General features: G+C 38.0%; 1 protein-coding gene across 4 annotated transcripts in view; it reads left to right on the top strand.

The window, feature by feature from the left end:
* Positions 1 to 19,216, top strand: part of ASB3 (ankyrin repeat and SOCS box containing 3) — a 113,591-nt gene that overhangs the window by 30,153 nt on the left and 64,222 nt on the right. For all 4 annotated transcript variants that reach the window (XM_019420534.2, XM_053890692.1, XM_053890693.1 and 1 more), the window contains 2 exons: positions 6,035 to 6,243; positions 16,040 to 16,198. In XM_019420534.2, coding sequence (XP_019276079.1) covers positions 6,048 to 6,243; positions 16,040 to 16,198 — 355 coding nt within the window. In that variant the 5' untranslated portion in view covers positions 6,035 to 6,047. The remainder of the gene's footprint in view (positions 1 to 6,034; positions 6,244 to 16,039; positions 16,199 to 19,216) is intronic.

The raw sequence follows: 19,216 nt of genomic DNA, 5'->3' as shown, positions 1-19,216 counted from the left end.
CTTTTAAGTGGATGCAGTTGAAACATTCAGCGTTTAAACTAATTTAAGTTTGTTGGTTTGAGATAGACATGTATTTAGAGTTATCAGCATTAAATATGAAACTTACTCTCCTGGCAAGGGTGTTCAGCCAGCTGAGTAAAAGTTTGCCAGAGTAGACCCTGATTAGGACAATAATGATCCTGGGGACAGGGTTAAGATGCAGGATTTAAGAGCTAATAATCAAAGGAATCAGGGAATCAGCTCCAAGATGTCAGAATGTCGGCAAGGCTTTTGAGATACTGCAAGAGAAGGAGGAAACCCCAGCTGTTTTCTTACAGAGGCTTAGAGGTCAAATGAAATATTCAGGCCTAGATCCAGAGAAATTAGTGGGGCAGAGTGTCCTGAAGATTAATTTTATCACTAGAAGTTGGCCTGATATTGCCAAAAAGTTACAGAAGATGGATGGATGCAATGAGAAGCAGAAGAACTGCTCAGGGAGGCACAAAAGATATTTGTAAAGAGGGATGAGGAGAGACAAAAACAGTTAAGATTATTGTGACTATTGTGGAGAAAATGATTGAGATGAAAGGGGGAAATGATTAGGAAAACAAAGGCAAGAGAAATGTAGCTTAAATAAATCTTATAGCTTGTAGTCCACTGATGGACACTTGAAACGTGCAGAGCTTGACCTGCAGAGCCTTAAGGAAGGCTGCCTTAATGTTATAGTTTTATTACCTAGGTTTACTAAAGGTCAAGTAAGCTTTTGTTATCTCTGTTGAAATTTGTTAGCAAAAAGAGGACTTAAAATGATGGCTAATTTTATCTCAAGTTTTCCTGGGTGGGTAATTGTTAAGATAGCTTTCAAAGTCTTTGATAGCCTGAAACTTTAAACTTTTGCTTGCACAATAAATGGGATTAAATTCATTGGATATTTAATGAGATAAAATGTTAAAGCCTTGATTACTAAACATAGGTTTGTGCATTTAACTTCTTTTTGTAGAGAAACTAAGGGTATTTGGGTCTGTTGGTAAGCATTCTTTGTGCTTAGTTGATTCATAAAATTGCCATCTAAAGAATTCTGATGTAATAGTTCACAATTGATAACTACTTTGTTTTCATTGGAGACTAAGGTTCTGCTAAATTCAGTTAAGGTTGATGGAAATAAGGAAAGCAACTTTATATGTAAAAGTAGATATATAAAAAAATTAAAAAAACAGAAGCAATTTTTGTTGGAGGCAAAAGAAAATAATTTTGCCCTAAATGAGACTGGTTAGAGAGGAATGGCTTGGGACAAAATCTATATACAAAGGAAAGTTGTAGAAGGTTCTTGAAGGGAAATCTTTGGAAAGGAATATTGTGTGATCACGATGGACTAAGGTTAAAATAAATGGATTTTAAAAGTACACTGGTAGAAGATTAAAATTCTGCTTTACTCTCTGTTAAAAAGACAACATTTTCTTAGATTGTTGGTCTGCTTCTGATTAAGAGAAAAAAAAAAGGAAAGGTCTTTTTTCTCCTTTGCCCAAAGAGATGGCAAGAACTATGATTTTAACCGAAAGGGAAGGACAACACGCCCTTTTCAGTTGTTTTGCTCAAGACTTGGTTGAAATTGCTCCTCCTTTGATCCAAAGTCTGGGTAGATGGCTGCCAACCTCCAAAGGCTCCACATTTAGAGGAATGGATGCCTGTAGAGGCATATGAGGGATGGATGACTATGATATATGAAAGGCTTTTACTGGGATACATGGGAGCCATTTTGCTACACTTAGCTCAGTATATGCTCACTTGTACTTGTTGCCCACTGTATTCAGGTCTTCCCCATAATGTGACAGGCATGTTTCCCCTACAAGAAGCTAGAGTGCTGGAAAGAGAAACACAAGGAGGCACTACCATGATAAGATTATAAGTAGTTTTTTCATTTTGAGATTTGAGACAGATAAAAGAATAGGTAACTTTTCTGATGATCCAGATAAGTGTATAGAGGTTTTTCAGAATATTAGGTATGTTTTTGAGTTGACCTGGAAAGATAAAATGCTTTTGTTGAATCAGACTCTTAATGAGACAGAGAAGTGTGGTGTTCTGGCCCCACCTGAGAGATATGAGGACAAGCAACTTCTTAATTATCATGGGATTGGAGGTCCTATAGAGAACTCCCAGTTTCCTACTTGGGTTCAGGCAGTGGTACACCCCGAGATCCTAATTGGGACTATGATAATCCCATTGGGGGATGGTATCATTGCCACTTCGAAGCTTGTGTTTTGGAGAAAGTAAGGAGATCTAGAGTTAAACCCTTAAATTATGCTAAATTAGCCCCTGTTTTACAGACACAGGACAAGAGCCTGGTGGTCTTTCTGGAAAGGTTAAGGTTAAATATACAGCTGTCTCCCCCTGATACACCCTGAAGCTGAGACGATTCAAAAGACAAATTTGTCACTCCATGAGTAGCAGATACTCCAAGGGAGCTGCAAAAATTGGCTCTTGGCCTGGAAGGAACCCTGGAGGAGCTCTTATGAGCTGCCAATTAGGTACATTACAGTCAAGATTAAGAGAATAAGGAACGGGAAAGGAGATGTAAAAAAAAAAAAAAAAAAAAAAAATCTAAGGCTTTACTATGTCAGACCAGACTTCCCAAGGTCCTGGCACCAAGTGCTGTTTATGTGCCTGTTCAGGGCACTGGAAATGAGAATGTCCTCAGAGGAGACAAAGTCAAAACCCTGTAAGCCATACCCTTTGTGTGGAGACAATCACTGGAAAATCTGAATGCCCTCATGGACCTCAACATTCGAGAGCTCAGATAACCAGTGTCCCTGAAAGGAACGGATGGGTCCTGGGGCTCTTCATGGTGACTCCCCTGAATCATCTGTCTATTGGAAACCCAGGGCCTTAGGTAACTCTAGAAATATAAGGAAATCTGGTTGATTTCCTTCTTGACACTGGATCTTTCCACTCCCAGCCAACTATCCAAACGCAGAGTAACAATTCAAGAAAACTTATGACTAAATTTTTCTTTCAGCCACTGGAGTGCATATGGGGAGACTTTTTCCCCCCACATTTTTTGATAATGCCATAGAGCCCTACTCCCTTGCTAGAAAGAGACATTATGACTGAATTAGGGACTATAGTGCTACTAGCTCTAGAGGGGGTAAACAATTTCCTAAATTTATAGTAATCTGGATATAGAAGATCAATCTTTCTTTGAGGTAAAATTAATTATGCCTAATGGAGTTGTTCCTATGGAAACTGGATGGCCAAAGGAAGATTTGAGAATTGAGAACCAAAAATTAGTTCAAATATTTAATTATTCTAAACAACAATATCACAAGATTGAAATAAATATGGAAGAGGAAGGAAAAGCTATAGTTAAATTAAAAAAAAAAAAAGAAAATGACCAGACAGGTTAGGGATCTTGTGGATGACTACGGTTGCATCTTTACTTTCCATGGTGTGACCTCCTCCCTAGGAGACATTGCATTTGGAATATTAATGCTTGTTGGTCTAATACTCTTTTAAAATTTTTTTTCTTTTTGTATGTTATTTGTAGAAGCTTTGCATATGCCAGAAAAATAAGAAAATTTTGCTAGCCCAGATGTCCCAAATACCCTCCCATTATTTTGGACCTCAGGATTGAGCTCTGAACCTGCCCTGACTGCTGTACTCCTGTCATTGCCCCCTTTCAGCAGGAAGCAGTTGTTGTCCCAATTCCTAATGGCAGTTAGGAGTCAGGTGTTCAAAGAGGGGAATATGATAGGAAAAGATGGGATTAATAGGCAAAGAGGGAAAGGTTAGGACCTGAGGTCCCTGGGTTGAAAACAAAAGCAAAACATATTTTAGAACAATGCTGGGAGGCCGACCACAGCAGACCCCCTCAGGCTTAAGATTGCTCTTAAAAAAAAACAAATGTCCCTGCCTTGTGCCCAAATTAACCTTTAAATGAAAATGGAATCAACTTAGAAGAGGAGGGATTGTGAGAATTGAGTGAGATGATTCATTTTCAGAAATATCAAATTAAATCTGTGCTGTCTAGTTAACAATAGGTTAATAACCTATTGGAAATAGGTACTAACCACCCCCCTCCCCTTCGACCACCCTGTGGAGTGTCAAACTCTTAAATACTTCACTTCCTGGTTCTTCTTCCCCTCTCCATTTTGTGGTCTTATTTTTGAGGGCTTTGCAATGAGCACTTGCCAAAGAACTGAAGTCTCTGTGCCTTACCTAAAGGAATGTACATTTGTTCCAGTCAGACTACCTTTTGCCTTACATGGGCATAGACGACACCCAGGTAAGGCTGTAACCTCTGTAGTACTCAGCCAATGAGGAATCGGGGGAGGGACTTCAGGCTAAGAGATATATTGCCTGCTGTAACTGTCCCAACTGTGCCTGCCCATCAGACACTCCTTCTTGCAAGAAAGTTGATTAAAGCCTTGCTTCACTGTCCCTGAGTCTCTGCTTCCCTACTTTGATTGGGTCAGTGGGCATATTTCTCACACTCCATAAGCTCATTTTCCTCCTATTCTTTGCTTACCTAGTCCTCTTTCCAAAGTGAACTGTTTGCCTTATTTACTGTGTCTTACTCACCTTTTTTGTTCATTTACATAATCGTGTCTTTCATTCCCTTGAAGAATGCTCTTCAGATCCTTCTTGTACTTTGGGACCCAGCTCACATCCCTAATAAGTTTCTCCCTTCTTTGACCACCCGAGGCTCTTTATCTGTACTTCTCTTAGAGCACTTACTTCCTTCTATTTTGAATCACATGTATTTATCATTTCTCTGAGACTTTACATATATCTGTGTTATCTTTATATCTTCCATATTATTGATCAGCTAGTTGGTTCCCAGTAGGTAACCGTCAACTGCATAATTAAATGTTCTGTAGTAAATAGATCTCACTTTCCTAGGAGCGGATCAGTTGATCTAATTAAATTAATCCATAGCTAATGCTAGCTCTTTGGCTCACCATAGAGTCAAGTTCTGCAGTTATAGCTTTATATTTAAATGTGATCATGGATAAATTTAAATTTCCTACAGGAAATGCTCTGCTTTCTTTTTAACTTCTCTTTTTAAACTGTCATTTTCTGGATAAATAATTTAGAATGTAGTTCTAGAAAGTTTTCTACCTGCATTGGACTAGACATGTTGGCATGTCCTGAACCATCTCCTAAGATCACTAAAGAAACTAAGGAAGGCTGGGATAGAAGTTTTACTGAGAGGGACTGCCCCTTGGGAGATAACTCTTCCCCTGAGAATCCTGAACCTTAGCCTTATAGTGGGATTAACCAGAAACTGTCTTTGTGAGTGTCATATACTGACAACTATACTGGACATTGACTCCAGGGGAAGGTGGAATGAACTTTGGAGGGAGATGATGAGGAAAAGGTCACTAATGCTGTGAAGAACTTTATGGACTTATGTAGGAAAGCTCGACTCTCTTGTTCGTTTCAGTATATTCTGTAAGTAGGACTGTTTCATCAAAGAAAGAGAATATGAATGTTCAGCCCCTTTTGGAAAGGACCAGCAGAAAAACTACAATTATTACTTATCTTTGTTCCTTTCAATAAATCTCCTTCATTCCTTTTTTGGGTTTAGCTTTTTCCTGGAGAAGGCTACAGACTGGAGAGGGCTACAGATTCTTGAGGCTAAGCATTTTTAGTTAAATGGCCATCTCTACGTAATAGAGTACATATTTGGGGTCAACTGGAGGTGTTTTAGCTCCCTCATCTATAGAATTGCAGTGAATGCATTTTGGTGGGGTATGAACAGGAGCAGAAGCCTGCAGGAAGGAGATGCTCAGACATTTCCAGAGAAGGAATGATAGAACACTTAAAACTCCCTTGATTTCTTTAATAAGAACATTCTAGGGAATCCTAATTTCCCAGAGACGCTTCCTGCTCTAGACTCTAGCAGAAGATGTGGCATGACAGGTCTCTTTCTCCACCTCAGGCTTTTCCTCTGCAGTCCTGTGAGAGTTGCAGGACAGGCCTGCTTCGATCTGCTAATCTCTAGGAGTACAGTGTTGTTTTATTGTCTATAGTGTTTTCTTTCTGCCTTGTTTTATAGACTGGTCAAAGGAATGGATTTTACAGAGGCTTACTCTGACACATGCTCCACGGTTGGACTTGCTGCCAGGGAAGGCAATGTTAAAGTCTTAAGAAAACTGCTCAGAAAGGGACGTAGCGTTGATGTTGCTGATAACAGGGGATGGATGCCAATTCATGAAGCAGCTTATCACAACTCTGTAGAATGTTTACGGATGTTAATTCATGCAGGTAAAGTACATTCAAGGTATGGGAGCTGGGCCTACAAGCTGGATTAATAAACCATAAAAAAGGTAATATGTGACTTATCAACCATGGTATTTGTTTTCCTTTTCTATGACCATAAAAAAACTGCCTATGCATTATTAAGAATGGTGAGATTGCCACCATTGCCTGTATGGTGTTCCAGCTGGACATCTATAAATGTTGTCCCTTGTATGTAACTTGCTGTGCCTGGCCCATTTTTATTGTTTGAACTAGATGATATGGCAAGAATAGTCTGCTCTTTTAAAGATTTGGTAGTTACTAGTCATGTTTATTCTTTCTTCCTTTTCCAAACAGAAGGAGCAATGTTACTGAAATTGAGGGTGTTTGTGCTTTGGTTGAGTTAGTCTTTTTTTTTTTTTTTTTTTAAGTATTGTTCAGTTTCCTTAATTTGGGGAATCTTTACAAGTACTTTAACTCCCCCCCCCCCCCCCCCCCCCCCCCCGCCCCGAGTTCACACTAGAAAACAGGATAGACAAAGCCCCTGCCTTTATGATGCTTATATTCCTGTCAGGGGAGACAGACTATACTTAAATAATTAAACAAGATAATTTCAAAACATAAAAGCGTTGTAGAGAGAATAAAACAGGGTAATGGGACAGAGAGTAACTATGTGCTACTGCACATCTCTTTCCAACTTTGTGTTGAATTGACTTCATGCTTGTAACCTGAGATCAGCCAAGTGGGAATATTTACATGGGAGAAATCAACCAGTGCTATGAACCAAAGCTTTAAATTTGGGTTTTTTCTCCCCCCTGAGAGCCAGTGACACATTTGCCAGCTCACTACTGAGAGTAGGACTCAGTAAGAGACTAAATGAGAGATTCTGATAGGAGATGATGGGTAGGGTCGAGGAGATAATGGTGATTGAGCACTGCTTTGTAACGGTCATTATACTAGATGCTTGATGTACATTTTTTTTTTAAGTCCATTTATTTTGAGAGAGACAGCATGAGTAGGGGAGGGGCAGAGAGAGAGAGAGAATCCCAAGCAGGCTCTGCACTGCCAGCACAGCCCGTGTGGAGCTTGAACCCACGAAGCTGAGAGATCAGGACCTGAGCCCAAAACTGATAGTTGCATGCTTAACTGACTGAGCCACCCAGGTGTCCCTACATTATTTACTACATATAGAACTGCTCTTTTTTTTAAGTTTATTTATTTGTTTTGAGAGAGAGACAGAGCAAGAATATGAGTGGGGGAAGGGGAGAGGGAGAGCGAGAGAGAAAATCCCAAGCATGCTCCAAGCCGTCAGTGCACAGCCCAATGTGGGGCTCAATCTCACGAAATGTGAGATCATGACCTGAGCTGAAATTAAGATTCCGATGCTTAACTGACAACCACCAGCCAGCCCCCTTCTCTCCTTTTTCCTCTTCCCTTATGCTCATCTGTTTTGTTTCTTAAAATCCATATATGAGTGAAATCATATGGTATTTGTTTAGCTTTGACTGGCTTATTTTACTTAGCATAATATACTCTAGCTCCATCCATGTCGTTGCAAACGGCAAGATTTCATTCTTTTTGATGGCTGAGTAATTTTCCGGGGTGCGTGTGTGTGTGTGTGTGTGTGTGTGTGTGTGTGTATACATATACGTATATCCTTTCATTTTCAATGACTTCTTTTTTAGGCGTGATGTTTTTGGAGCTTAAGATAGCCACACATAGCTATGTGACTAGTTGATATAAATGGCCAAATAAAATTATCTCACTGTATTTTTATTAGAGTTCACTATTATGAAGTAAACTTTGGATAAAACTAGTTTACCAGAATTAGGAAGTAGAGTGTACAGAGACTAGGAAGCAGCTATATGACTTATTTTAGGAGGTCGAAACAGTTTTGGTCGCTGTCTGCCATGAATTCGGTTGTTCTCTATAGTTGGAACTAATGTCCAAAATTCTATCAGATTTGATTATTTGATTCACTAAAAACTAGAATGGGACAGAAAAGCTATAGGTCACTTTAAATAAAAGTGTTTTATAAGGGGCTCCTGGGTGGCTCAGTCCAGTAAGCCTCTGACTTCAGCTCAGGTCATGATCTCCAGCTTTGTGAGTTCCAGCCCTGCGTTGGGCTCTGAGCTGACAGCTGGGAGCCTGGAACCTGCTTTGGATTCTGTGCTCCCTCTCTCTCTCTGCCCCTTCCCCACTCATGCTGTGTCTGTCTCTCTCAATATTTCTTATGACCCATTCCTCCTCTTGTAAATTAAAGTCCATACTTTATTCAGATCCCCTGCCTTTTAAAAAAGATTACAATGTAAACTTACCTGGAAGATTCAAGTTCAGGAACATTGATCAGTGACGAATGGTAGCTGACTACTTAACTAGCATATGGCTAAGTGTGATGATGAAGAGCGTATGTTTTTAGTCTTGAGAAGTGAAGTGAGGTCTCTTCTGCTTATTGGTGACAGTGACATCTTTATATCTGTACCAGTTAACTTAGTATTATGGGTTAATCTTAAAAGTTTCCAAAACAAGTTTGACATTTTTGTTTTTCTTTATACTTTGCTGTACCTGTGTTTTATTTAATTCATAATTCCGGTCTTTTATAGCTTCGCTGGTACACGTAAAAGTGTCTTTTATTACATAATTTCTGTCTCCTTGAACTTCCTCTAATATTGGTGAACTGCCAGAGATTCATAAACATACCTTTTATGGACACCTGGATGGTTCCGTTGGTTAAGGGACTGCCGATTCTTGATTTCAGCTCAAGTCATGATTTCATGGTTCGTGAGATAGAGCCCTGCGTGGAGCTTGGCGCTGGCAGCACGGAGCCTGCTTGGGATTCTCTCTCTCTCTCTCTCTCTCTCTCTCTCTCTCTGTCTCTCTGCTTCTCCCCTGCTCTCTCTCCCTCTCCCAAAATAAATAACCTTCAAAAAACCTATACCTTTTATTAGTGTACTAAAGTATGAAAGTACTGGGGCACCTGGGTGGCTCAGTCGGTTGGGCGGCCGACTTCGGCTCAGGTCATGATCTCACGGTCCGTGAGTTCGAGCCCCACGTCGGGCTCTGGGCTGACAGCTCAGAGCCTGGAGCCTGTTTCAGATTCTGTGTCTCCCTCTCTCTGACCCTCCCCCGTTCATGCTCTGTCTCTCTCTGTCTCAGAAATAAATAAAACGTTAAAAAAAAAATTAAAAAAAATAAAATAAAGTATGAAAGTACTTAAGCCTACACAAAAAGAATGGAAGCATCTTAGATGCTTAGAAAGGTTTTGCTTTACTGTCGCTTCAGTTTAGATCCAGAATATAGCCTAAAAATTAGAGATGATCTCATTCAAGTTGGAGAAGACCATTCAAATGCAGCATGGATTAGTTAGAAATTTAATGTGTGTATGTATTTTTTTCACTTTAACTTTTTTTTTTTTTTAATGTTTACTTATATTTGAGAGAGAGAAAGAGACAGAGGGCAAGTGGGGGAAGGACAGAGAGAGAGAGGGAGACACAGAATCTGAAGCAGGCTCCAGGCTCTGAGCTGTCAGCACAGAGCCCGACGTGGGGCCCGAGCTCAACAAGCCATGAGATCTGACCTGAGCCAAAGTCTGACGCTTAACCGACTGAGTGACCCAGGCGCCCCTTTCATTTTTAACTTTCTGTGTGAAGTGTTAATACACATAACAAATTTGCTTGTCTTCTTTGCTTTTTGGAAGTTCATTTAATAGATGTTGAGATTTCATGAATCTTTACATCTTGGAGGACAATAATGATCTTCAGTGGAAATTATACATGCCATTCAGTAGTAAACCATTTACTGACTAAAGATCACTTAAAATCTTATAATTAACTGTAGCATATCACCAACAAATATTTTTATTTGGCAAATATGAGCTAATTCATAGTACTTTTTATTGGTTAAAAAAATATTACGCTGTCATATTGGGCATGATAATAGATGCTGAAGATCATTAGATAAATAGGCACCATAGCATAGTGATTAAGAGTTGTGTTCAGATGGACCTGGGCTCTGCTGACCTCACTACTTTATCCTGGTGGGATAAAAGGACAGGTCTTTTAACTTCTTGGTTCTTCAGTTTGTTTATCTGTAAGATTAGAAACATTCCATCATTCCAACTCAGGCCAGAAACTGGGCCATCCTTAATTACTTCCTTTTTCTTATATCCCTCACCCAGTCAGCACATCTTTATGTGTGTGTGTGTGTGTACACATCCACAAATTCACATCACTCTTACTGCCTCACAACCTCTAAGACCTTGGTCTGAGTCACATATCTCTTTGCCTGGATTGCTCTAATAGCATCCTAACCTCAGTTTCTGCTCTTACTTCTTCCTCATCCTACCATAATCTAGTCTTAGTGTATCAAAGACTAATGTCTGTCTCTTCTGTTCAGAATTCTGCAATAGCTCCCGATTTCACTCTGAGTAAAAGAACTGTTTCATGGTATTTAATAGTATAGATGTAATATATTTAATAATTCTCCTATTGATGGGTTCTTATAAGTGGTGCTTCAGTTAACATCCTTATATTGTAACTTTGTGACATGGGTGTATATTTCTATAGAATGGAGTTTTAGAAGTCAAAGTGCTGGTGCAAGAAATATGCAAAGTTAAAATATTGATAGACACGGCTAAATTATCCATAATATTAATCAGAACTTTTTCAGTAATGAATGAAAGAAATAATTCAAACTAGTTTACACAAAGAACGGAAATATATTGTTATGAGCACCAGGTGTTGTATGTAAGTATTGAATCACTGTATTGGACACCTGAAATGGATATTACATTGTATGTTAACTAACTGGAATTTAAATAGAAATTAAAAAAACTTCAAAAACAAATAAGGGACATATAGTGCTTATGTAAATGTTAAGTCTGAGTGGTAGGTCCCTTCAGGCATTGCCAGATGCTCCTATTCAAAATGATGTCATCAGGACTCTGGGTCTTTCTTTCTCTTATGTCTGTATTTCTCTATGTTCATTTCATTCTCATGTAGCCTTTCTCTTTGGAAGTTCTAGGCAAACTTTGTCTTTAAAGAAGTCTGTGTATTCTGGACATTAATCCTTTGCTGTTACATGTGGTTCAGTTATTTCATATATTTTCTCCTAGTCTTAATTTTTTATAGTGTCTCATGTCTTTGTAATGCCTTCAAACCTCTTCCTTTCCACTGACTTTTTCCCTTCATCTTATATGCATGATGAAATCTCTTAAAGGGTTGTCTGAAAGTTTTGCCCATGGTGAAAATGTTTGTTGTGGAAATTATCTTATGCCCAACCTTTTCTTAGAATTGCTAAGTAAAGCATAATGATTGTGCAAAGTACTTGACTTTCTCAGCTACCTGAAAGGGACATTCATCACTCTTTGTGATTGGCACATCTTAAATTTGTTTGGCCATCATCAAATTGTGGCTCAGTTGTTGAGATAAGGTTCTGATCTTAATATTTAACCTATGTTAATGAATATTTAACGCTTATTAAAACCATGTGTTTTTGCTTTCTTTCTTAGAAAACAAAAGTGTACCATTTCTCACTTAAACAAGTAAGCAAGTTTACTATTTATTTATAAGTAAAAATACACTTTGTGTTAGGAATCATAGGGTTGTAGTATCATTGCTAGAATGTTAAAGTCAACTCTTGTTATTGCTGCCCAGGTGTCAGCTGGCTGGCATTGGTCCAGCTGACATGGCCCCAATCCTCAAGGTGCAGCCAAGAAAGAACTCACAAGTTGTCATTACAGAACCGAAGTGCCCATTATGGGTTTACCCATTATGAAGTCTTGAATGCCTTTACATTTAAATTTTCAGTAAGTAGAATAGAAGCAGAGACTGCTTTGCCCTCCAGTGAGAAATAAGTAGAGGTTAAGGCATTAAAAACAGTATTATGAGCCATTTTCCCAAGAATCCTTATAAAAGAAAGGATGAGAATGAGAGGATGGTTGTTGGTATTCCAGTACCAGATAGGTAAGGTCCCCTTGGTCCCTGGATACCAATTAAGGAGGGCAGTTTATCATTGAAACTTCCAAAACCAATTTATATTGGATCCTGAAAACTTTCTGAAAATGGTGTTTTGGAGACTTAATTTGTAACAACTGTGACAGTACATAAATTTTGTAATTCTGTTGAACCCCTTTGAGGGTTCAGGCCAGCTGTTTTATCCTTGTTTTACTGTTAAGGAAACTGCTGCAGAGAGTTTGAGTAATTTACCCAAAGAGTAATCCAATAGAGAACTGGTGGAGCCAGGATTACAGCCTAAATCTTCTAACTCCAAATCCACTGCATTTGCTCCACCATGTAAGTTTCTTGGTCCAGTGGTTTTAGAGATAAACTATTCAAATGTATCTATCTATTTTTTTCTATAGGTGAAATCTTTTAAGATTTCAATTTAGTAGTTAACTGACTTCACTATTTTTCATCCTGCATGAGAAGGGCCTTTTCTTTTCTTTACTTCATAGATAATTGCACAGGAGTATTTTTTTCCCTTTCATAATAAGATGGGTGTGTGTGCAAATCACAAATGGTGGCCCTCAAATCATTCAGGTGGGAATTAAGCTCCCTTCCTTGGTGGGGGGGGGGGGGGGAGTATTTACATAGATTATTGGATTTATCTGATACTTAGAATATTGCTTATTTCCCATTTATTTATTCAGTCATTTATATCTGCCTGGACTCGTGTATATTTATTTTATACATTGGGTTATAATCCAATATGATATTTATTTTGTTGCTCAAATTGTTCTAGGTTTCGTCATTGAGTGCTCTTTCAGATCAGCTCTTGTGTTTTTTTGGCATGTCCCATGTTTTGTTTTTTGAGCACTTTTTTACTTTCTTTACCTAGAAGATGGTCTAGGCTCATTTTGTATATTCTGTGTGCCCATCCTAGAATCAGCCATTTTCTTAGGAGCCCTGGTTCCTTTTATTGGAGAATAGTTCTCAAAACCAACATTTAGGCACTGATTGTGCTTGTTGCTACTGGTGTGTCACTGCTTTTAAGCCTTTTCAGCAGACAGAGCTAGGAAACATATTTATTATAACCCATGTGTATACACATACCTATAAGCATTTCAATATCCATCCATCTGTATTCTGTATTAAAGCTAAATATGAGTTCATGCTAATGTCTGGATTCTAATCCAGTACCGTTTGGTTCATTCTAGCCTTCCTCCTTCGCTTATCTGTAACCTCCCTTTTCAATAGTGAGAAAGCTGTCGCTATCTACCATTCCTTTGTTTATTTGAGCTTATTGTACATAGATAGTGGTTTCAGAATTGTTCATCTTTCCCCCTATGATAAACAACTTTACCAACTAGACTACAGTGTATAAATACACTTCCTTTTGTCTTTAGCCTTACAGTTAGTTTCTGGTCATAAAACCATTTTCTAAAGTGTCATCCATTTATAATCCAATTAGACACTTTTCTCACAGTTTCCATTCTATCCTGAGATTCCCTGACTGCACCCACCTGGTTGGTTTTTTTTTTTTCATTGCATACATTAAGTAAGTGTCACTCTTTGTGTTATACAGTTTTTTAAATGGCTATGATTAAGTCGTATCTCTCTTCTTTCTCAGTGGAAGAGAACATCCTTCCTTCTTTCCAAAACAAATTCCTCAGTATATCTAATGCAAGACTGGCCTAGGTCGGCTTCTTTTCAGCCATCATCTCTTAGTCTCATTTTGCTTCTGTGGCTCTTCCTCCTCTCCCTGATGGGCACCCTCCTCTCTGCCTTTGTATTATCACCACGTTGTTTTACTTATTCTAACTTTAAGACCTGGTTTAGTGTATGCAGTAAGTCTAGTCTCCTCTTAGTACTTGCTTTCTTTATTTTTCTAACTTTGTTATTCTTACCTGTCCTCTCCATCTCTATCAACTTTAGTCACTTTATCAAGTATAATAAAAGCAACCAACCAAACCACAACAGGTGGTCTCACATTTTGATTAGAATTATAATAAATTTATTAATTATTTTGAGAGGAATGCACATCTTTATAATATTGAGATTTCCCATTTAGAAGCTGTCTATGTTTTGGCACCTGGATGGCTCAGTTGGTTAAGTGACTGACTTTGGCTCAGGTCATGATCTCCCAGTTGGTAGGTTCCAGCTGTGCTGACAGCTCAGAGCCTGGGGACTGCTTCAGATTCTGTGTCTCCCTGTCTGTCTGCACCTCTCTGGCTCACCCTCTGTCCCTGTCTCTTAAAAAAAAAAAAAAAAAAAAGAATAAAAAACGTTAAAAAAAAAAAAAGATTTAGAAGCTGTCTGTGTGGGGCACCTAGGTGGCTTAGTTGTTAAGCATCTGACTCTTGATTTTAGCTCAGTCATGATATCATGGTTCGTGGGATCAAGCCCCACATCAGGTTCTGTGCTGACAGCGTGGAGCCTGCTTGAGATTTATCTCTCTCTTTCTCTCTGCACCCCTCCTACCCCTGCTCACAGTCTCTCTCTCAAAATAAATAAATAAATAAATACTTAAAAAATAGAAGCTGTCTGTGTATCTATATATGTGTATGTGTTCCTAGTTTTTCTCTTAACTTCATAGTTTTGTGGATATCTGAATAAAGGTCAGTTTCTGACTAATCTGGGAAACACTGTTTTTGTGATATGAGCTTTAAAAATATAACTGCTCTATTTTGCAGTTTAATTGTGCATCTGTAAAGTTTGAGACTTGTAAACATTTTTTTAATTTTAAAAATTTATTTACGGTTTATTTTTGAGAGAGCAAGAGAGAGAGTGTGGGGCGGGGACAGAGAGAGGGGGACAGAGGATCAGAAGTGGTCTCTGTGCTGTCAGCACAGAGTCTGATGAGGGGCCTGAACTCACAAACTGTGAGATCATGACCTGGGCTGAAACCCAAGAATCAGATGCTTAACTGACTGAGCCACCCAGGTGCCCCAGAGTCACTTTCTAAAGTCACTTCATGTGACTTCAGTAGTTCATTTTGCTTTGGAATTACACAAAAATTAACGTAGCCATTATTTATGTAATTTTAATGTTACTAGAACCTTGAGATTTTCATAACAGATAAACCTCAAAAAACCTTAAAGTAGAAGTTGTATGCCACTGTTTGATTTCTTTGGAGTACATTTTATTATTTTAGAAATACAATCCTGAGTACTTCACTGTAGTCTTAAGTTAGAAAAGGAGTATTTTAAATTTTTTTTAACGTTTATTTTTTTGAGACAGAGAGAGACAGAGCATGAATGGGGGAGGGTCAGAGAGAGAGGGAGACACAGAATCTGAAGCAGGCTCCAGGCTCTGAGCTGTCAACCCAGAGCCCGACGCTGGGCTCGAACTCACAGACCGCGAGATCGTGACCTGAGCTGAAGTTGGACGCTTAACTGACTGAGCCACCCAGGCACCCCAGAAAAGGAGTATTTTAAACTACCCTCATTTTATTAGTTGAATACAAGAAAGTAATGCTTGACATGAGACCATTTCTCTCATGGAAACTCAGAAATTAAAAAAAAAATCAAATTGAGTATTATTTTAGTAAATCCTGCTTAAGCAAATCTTTGGTGCTGCATCCTCTTCAGATCTTCTTTTGTGTTATTTTTCAACTCCTGCCACTCCCCTTCCCTGCCCACCAAAAATTAGAGAATAGAAGATGAGTTTGTGGACAGAATTTGTGTGTAAGGAATACCAGGGAGCTGTTCACACTGTGACCCTTGTAGAACTTTTTCTTGATTTTCTAGAGAGTTTTAAAGTGAGACCTCCCGTTTCTAATTACAATTTAATATTTCATTAAATTCTTCTTGTAATCTTTACTTTTTAATCACAAGAAATAGTGGTACCTTGCAGTTGACTTTCTTATTTTTATGTTTACATAGATTCATCTGAAAACTACATTAAGACAAAGACATTTGAGGGCTTTTGTGCCTTGCATCTTGCTGCAAGTCAAGGACATTGGAAGATTGTACACATTCTTTTAGAAGCTGGGGCAGATCCTAATGCAACTACTTCAGAGGAAACCACGCCGCTGTTTTTAGGTGAAGTATGCTATTTTTGGTACAGATGCAGTTTTTGCTTTTTGTTTTTGCTTTTTGTTTTGGCGCTTAATCCCCGCCCCCCCCCCCCCCCCCCCCCAGCTGTTGTGCTTACAGTATGTTCTTTGGCAAACATTATACTGCCACCTCTTTCATTCTGAAACCAAAAAGTTATCTTTAAAGGTTTCTCTCTTCTTTTCCATCCTTGGGTGATAGCATCTGGGAATATCTTTAAGTATTTATTTAAAGTTGTAAAATTTGTTCTGTATTGTAGTCGTCATCATCGTTGTTCTCAAATTGTTCTGAATACTACAGATAGCTTAAATTGTAGCAGTAGTTATAAGATTACCTGTGAACATTTTGTTTGCTTTTGCTTTTTGTTTGTGTTAAGAAATTGAGAAGATTTTATGGAAGAAATCACCAGCTAATCCTTTAATGACAGTTAATTTGTTGCCTGTATGAGTCACTATTCAGACTTCTTCAATTATGGACTATTTTTAATTTTGTAAGGACAAAGTTCAAATTCTAACGGACACACTTCCACTTTTTCTTTTCTTCCTCCCTCCTTCCCTTTGATCCTCTTTTTTTCCTGTTTGATCCTATTTGTTGTTAGGTACATTGAGGCCATAAAGTTTAGTGGAAAATGAGAAAATTAAGAGAATAAAACATTTGTGTAGAATCAGTGTATCTGGACTAGAGTTTTGGTCCTACCGTATGTAATTTGTAAGTTCATTTATTTACTGTATGCTTTTGTTTCCCCGCTTATAAAATGAAAGTAATAGTACCTATCTAGTTTTTATTTGACTGAGAATAAAATGAGATGCCTGTGAATGTAGCTCATTCCTTTTAAGCATAATATATACTTAAAATTTATATATAGTAAAATTTATTCTTTTTAGTGTATAGTTCTATGCGTTTTGATGTATGCATCAAATGTGTACATCTCACATCTATGATTTTGATGTATGTATAATGTGTAACGACAATAATAGTCAAGAAACTGGACAGTCCCATCACCCTCATACCAAATTCCATCATGCTGCCTATTTTTAATTTTTTTTTTAATATTTACTTATTTTGGGGGGAGACACACACACACACACACACACACACACACACACACACACACAGTCCGAGTGGGGAGGGGCAGAGAGAGGGAGACACAGAATCCAAAGCAGGCTCCAGCTCTGAGCTGTCAGCACAGAGCCTGATGAAGGGCTAGAACTCACGAGCTGTGAGATCATGACCTGAGCTGAAGTCAGATGCTCAACTACTGAGCCACCCAGGTGCCCCGGGCTACTTATTTTTAATGAATCTCCCCACCCCCCTTCACCCTTAACAACCACTGATCTATTTTCCTCCCTGTATTTTGCTTTTTTTGCAGAATGTCATATATAACATATATATACATAACATATATTTTGCAGCATATAACCTTTAACTTAGCATAATGCTTTTGAGATGCGTACATATTGCATTATCAGTAATTCCTTTTTATTGCTAAGAAGTATTCTATTATATAAATGTAACACAGTTTATCCATTTACCAGTTGATAGACATTTGAGTTGTTTTCAGTGTTTGGTGATTATGAATAAATTGCTACAAACATTTGCATGCAGGTTTTGTTTGAATATAAGTTTTAATTTTTCTTGAATTAATACCTAGGATTGTTGGATCATGTGGTAAGTGTATGTTTAACTTTGGAAAACAATTCAGAAGTTTCTTATAAAGTGACTATACAGTTTGTATTCCCTCCAGTAATGTTTGAGAGCTTCAGTTGCTACACATTCTCCCTGACACTTAGTACTGACATTTTTTTTTTTTTTTTTGCTTTTAATGGCATCTCATTGTGGTTTTAATTTGAACTTTTCCTGATTGCTAATGATATTGAACATCTCTGATGTGATTATTTTCCATTTTTCCTTTTTTCACCCATTCCTTTTATGTTTGGGTATTTTTTTTTTTTTTTTTAATATTTTCAGACTTATGGAAATGTTTTCACGGTACAAGGGATTCTCATATACTTTTCACCCAAATCGTGTTCTTTTGCTCTTTTTTACTTGATTATTTTATTTCTTCTATTTATCCATATATTTTTTCTGAACGTTTTGAGATTAAATTACAGGCATAATGTTTCTTAAAAAAATTTCTTTTTAATGTTTATTTAATTTTGAGAGAGAGCCAGCGCATGAGAGGGGGGAGGGACAGAGAGAGAGGGAGACAAAGAATTTGAAACAGGCTCCAGGCCCTGAGCTGTCAGCACAGAGACAGACATGGGGCTTTCCAGATTTTTTTCTTGTGGTTGACTTCAAGTTTCATAGTGTTGAAAATATGCATGGTTTGATCTCAGTCCTTTTGTACTTCTTGAGGGATGATTTGTGGCCTACTGTGTGATCTGTTTTGGAGCATGTTCCATGTACACTTGAGAAAAATGTATTCTGCTGCTTCTGGATGAAATGTTTTGAATAACTGTTAAGTCCATCAGGTCCAGTGTATCTTTCGAAGCTGTTGTTTCCTTGTTGATTTTTCTACTTAGATGATCTATCCATTGTTGTAAATAGGGTGTTAAAACCCCCTACTATTAGATTATTATTGATAAGTTTCTTTGTGTTTGTCATTAATTGATTTATATATTTGGGTGTTTCGAGTTGGGGGCATAAATATTTAAAATTGTTAGCTTTTCTGGGTGAATAGACCCCTCAATTATTATATAGTGCCCTTCTTTATTTCTTGTTACAGTCTTAAAATCTAGTTTGTCTGATATAAGTATGGCTACTCTGGCTTTTTTTTGGCATCCATTTGCATGACAGGTGGTTCTCCATCCCCTTACTTTCAATCTCCCGGTCTTTAGGTGTAAAATGAGTCTCTTGTAGGCAGCATATAGATGGATCTTGTTTTTTTTTAAATTTATTTTTTCCATTCTGATACCCTATGTCTTTTGATTGGAGTATTTCGTCCATTTATATTCAGAGTGATTATTGAAAGATATGAATTTAGTGCCATTGTATTGCCTGTGGAGT

Source organism: Panthera pardus, unplaced genomic scaffold (genome assembly GCF_024362965.1).
Source record: "Panthera pardus isolate Hobbes unplaced genomic scaffold, ASM2436296v1 HiC_scaffold_25, whole genome shotgun sequence".
NCBI classification, from domain to species: Eukaryota; Metazoa; Chordata; class Mammalia; order Carnivora; family Felidae; genus Panthera; species Panthera pardus.
Note: the sequence above shows the minus strand (reverse complement) of the source record. Positions and strands in the feature narration are given on the sequence as shown.